The sequence below is a fragment of the Egretta garzetta genome, unplaced genomic scaffold, assembly GCF_000687185.1.
Source record: "Egretta garzetta isolate BGI_Z169 unplaced genomic scaffold, ASM68718v1 scaffold350, whole genome shotgun sequence".
Lineage (NCBI taxonomy): Eukaryota > Metazoa > Chordata > Aves > Pelecaniformes > Ardeidae > Egretta > Egretta garzetta.
Genome location: NW_009258273.1, coordinates 276,475 through 279,043, shown reverse-complemented (window position 1 = coordinate 279,043; position 2,569 = coordinate 276,475). Strand labels below are relative to the sequence as shown.

The 2,569-nt window shown below is 54.4% G+C and overlaps 1 protein-coding gene across 3 annotated transcripts in view; it reads left to right on the top strand.

The window, feature by feature from the left end:
• The window catches only part of GATAD2B (GATA zinc finger domain containing 2B), a 38,015-nt gene that overhangs the window by 29,764 nt on the left and 5,682 nt on the right, over positions 1–2,569 (top strand). For all 3 annotated transcript variants that reach the window (XM_035890592.1, XM_035890591.1, XM_035890584.1), the window contains exon 7: positions 2,037–2,352. In XM_035890592.1, the coding sequence (XP_035746485.1) occupies positions 2,037–2,352 (316 nt within the window). The remainder of the gene's footprint in view (positions 1–2,036; positions 2,353–2,569) is intronic.

Sequence of the window (2,569 nt, the reverse complement as noted above, 5' to 3'; positions counted from 1 at the left end):
TTTAGTAGGGCCAGCTGTGACAGGACAAGGGGTAATGGTTTTAAACTAAACCAGGGTAGGTTTAGACTAGATATAAGGAAGAAGTTCTTTACAATGAGGGTGGTGAAACACTGGAACAGGTTGCCCAGAGAGGTGGTGGAGGCCCCATCCCTGGAAACATTCAAGGCCAGGTTGGACGGGGCTCTGAGCAGCCTGATCTAGTTAGCGGTGTCCCTGCTCCTGCAGGGGGGTTGGACTAGATGACCTCTGGGGGTCCCTTCCAACCCAAAACATTCTATGTTTCTATGATTCTATGATTCTAAGGAGCAGGACACTTAAACCCATTTGTTTTACTTTTGGAAGAGTGGAAAGACTTCCGTGAAGACTGGAAACGGAGGTGGGGGGGAGGAAAAAAAACCCAACACTTTCCAGTTCTTGCACTGGTGCTGCCTAAAAGCAATTGAGCCTCTCTCCTGCAAACAGCCTTGGTTCCTGGGCTGCGCCTCCTGCGCTGTGGGATGGTCTCTGTTCCTCATCCCAGACTGCGGCGCTTGGCTGAGATGCTCTGTGTGCGTCTGCGGGCCCAGGTTAAGGACCCCTGCTAATTCCCTTTAGGGTTTGTTGCCAGTTCTTAAGCCGTTTCATCTGTCCTAACGATAGCATAGCGCAAGTTTGTAAATCAGAAACATGACTACACAACAAAGTCTTGCATCTGAACAGCTGTCAACCAAACCTAATTACATGCGATTAACCCCACCCCCCCCCCAACTACTCTTACAGCAGAGTTGTGAGTTTGTTGGTGTTAATTCATCAACTATTTATTTAAACCGGCATGACTTATCCCTGATCAGCTCCGCCATTCATATTCCTGGACCTACATTAGAACAACTGGGTTGGGATTAGCTCGCTTCTCTGCCTTTTTTTTTCCCCATCAGTGAAGTGTTAGCAGTCTTAAAAAAGAAATCTGGGGCAAACGGATGGATCTTCTGCGTGTTATTCCCAATTGACGCGACCGTGTCCCCCAAGCTTTGGTCGCTGGCCTCGTTTGAGTTGCTGAGAGGGTTTGTTACTGTTTGGGATTCTCCCCTTTGCACGCGTGGAAGCGTTCCTAACCCTGGGAAACAGGCAGGCTGGGTGAGAGGCTGGCAGCAGCCCTGCCTGGGCTTAAATAGGTTGCAGGCTGATGGCTTCTTGTCACAAAAGACTGCGAGAGCTGTATCCTCAGGTCGGCAGAAGTCTTTGTGCTTTGCTACCGTCACGTGCCAGAGGGGACCGCGCATCCAAATGAACGGAGGATGCAGAAGAAAGCTGCTGGAAATGGAAGAGGAGGGAATTGGCACATTCGGAGCACCTGTGTGGGAGGGGACGGACACCATCTGGCAGCGGGGATGCTGCCTGGGCGCCTGCCAGCGCAGCGAAGCAAGAGGTGGAGGGAGCAGAACTCGACAGTGAGCGATGGTGCCCGGGCGTGAATCACGGCGCTCAGCACTACCTACGCTCAGCAGGGCCGGCGCCAGGTCCTGGGGCCAAACCCCACGCATGCGTTTCCTCACCTGCGGAAGCTCCCGGACTGCTCTGGACACAGAGATGGCTCCTGCAGATTCCGGTGAATTCCAGTCACCGGAATGCTCCCCGACACCGGCACTGCCAATGGCTTTATCATAGGAGCTGAGACTCCTCCGGTGGATTCCAGTGCACTGGAAGCTCCTTGGCACCAGCGCTGCCGATGGCTTTATCGTAGGAGCTGAGACTCCTCCGGTGGATTCCAGTGCACCGGCACTGCTGATGGCTTTATCGTAGGAGCTGAGACTCCTCCTGCGGGTTCCGATGCACCGGAGGCTCCTCAGCACCAGCACTACTTTATCGCAGGGGCTGAGATGAGCTCCCTGTTCCCGGGTACCAGCATGGCTCCTGTTTCCCCAGGTCCTTTTGGGAACGTTTGCAAACAGAGGGAGGGTTGCGAGAAGGCCATCTGGCTCACCCAGGTTACTTTAGGAGCCGTAGTCAGGGACTGTATTAATTTTCTGTATTAATCCTTGTCTCCTCTTCCTTTCCAGCAATCAAGTTCTTCTGTTCCTTGCCAGCGTACGTCATCTTCAGCCATCTATATGAACCTTGCCTCTCACATCCAGCCTGGCACTGTGAACAGGGTGTCGTCTCCGCTCCCCAGCCCCAGTGCTCTGAACGACGCCGCCAACTCCCAGGCAGCTGCCAAGCTTGCCCTGCGCAAGCAGCTGGAAAAGACGCTGCTGGAGATCCCACCCCCAAAGCCACCCGCTCCCCTGCTGCATTTCTTGCCCAGCGCAGCCAACAGCGAGTTCATTTACATGGTGGGGCTGGAGGAGGTGGTGCAGAGCGTTATCGACAGTCAAGGTGAGCTCGGTGAGCCGCAGCTTTCCTCGACCGCCACAATGCAGTGCTCCCACGTGCCGTTTCTTCTTATTTTTTTTTTTGCAAAACGCCAAAATCTGCAGCTTGGGAGGCTGCGAGAGAACCATTTCTGGTCTTATCCAGCCCTGGACTCTGCTCCTTCTTGCTGCGGCTGCCTGCAGCGGAGGGGAGGGCAGAGCCCGGACGGGCCCCGGGAACA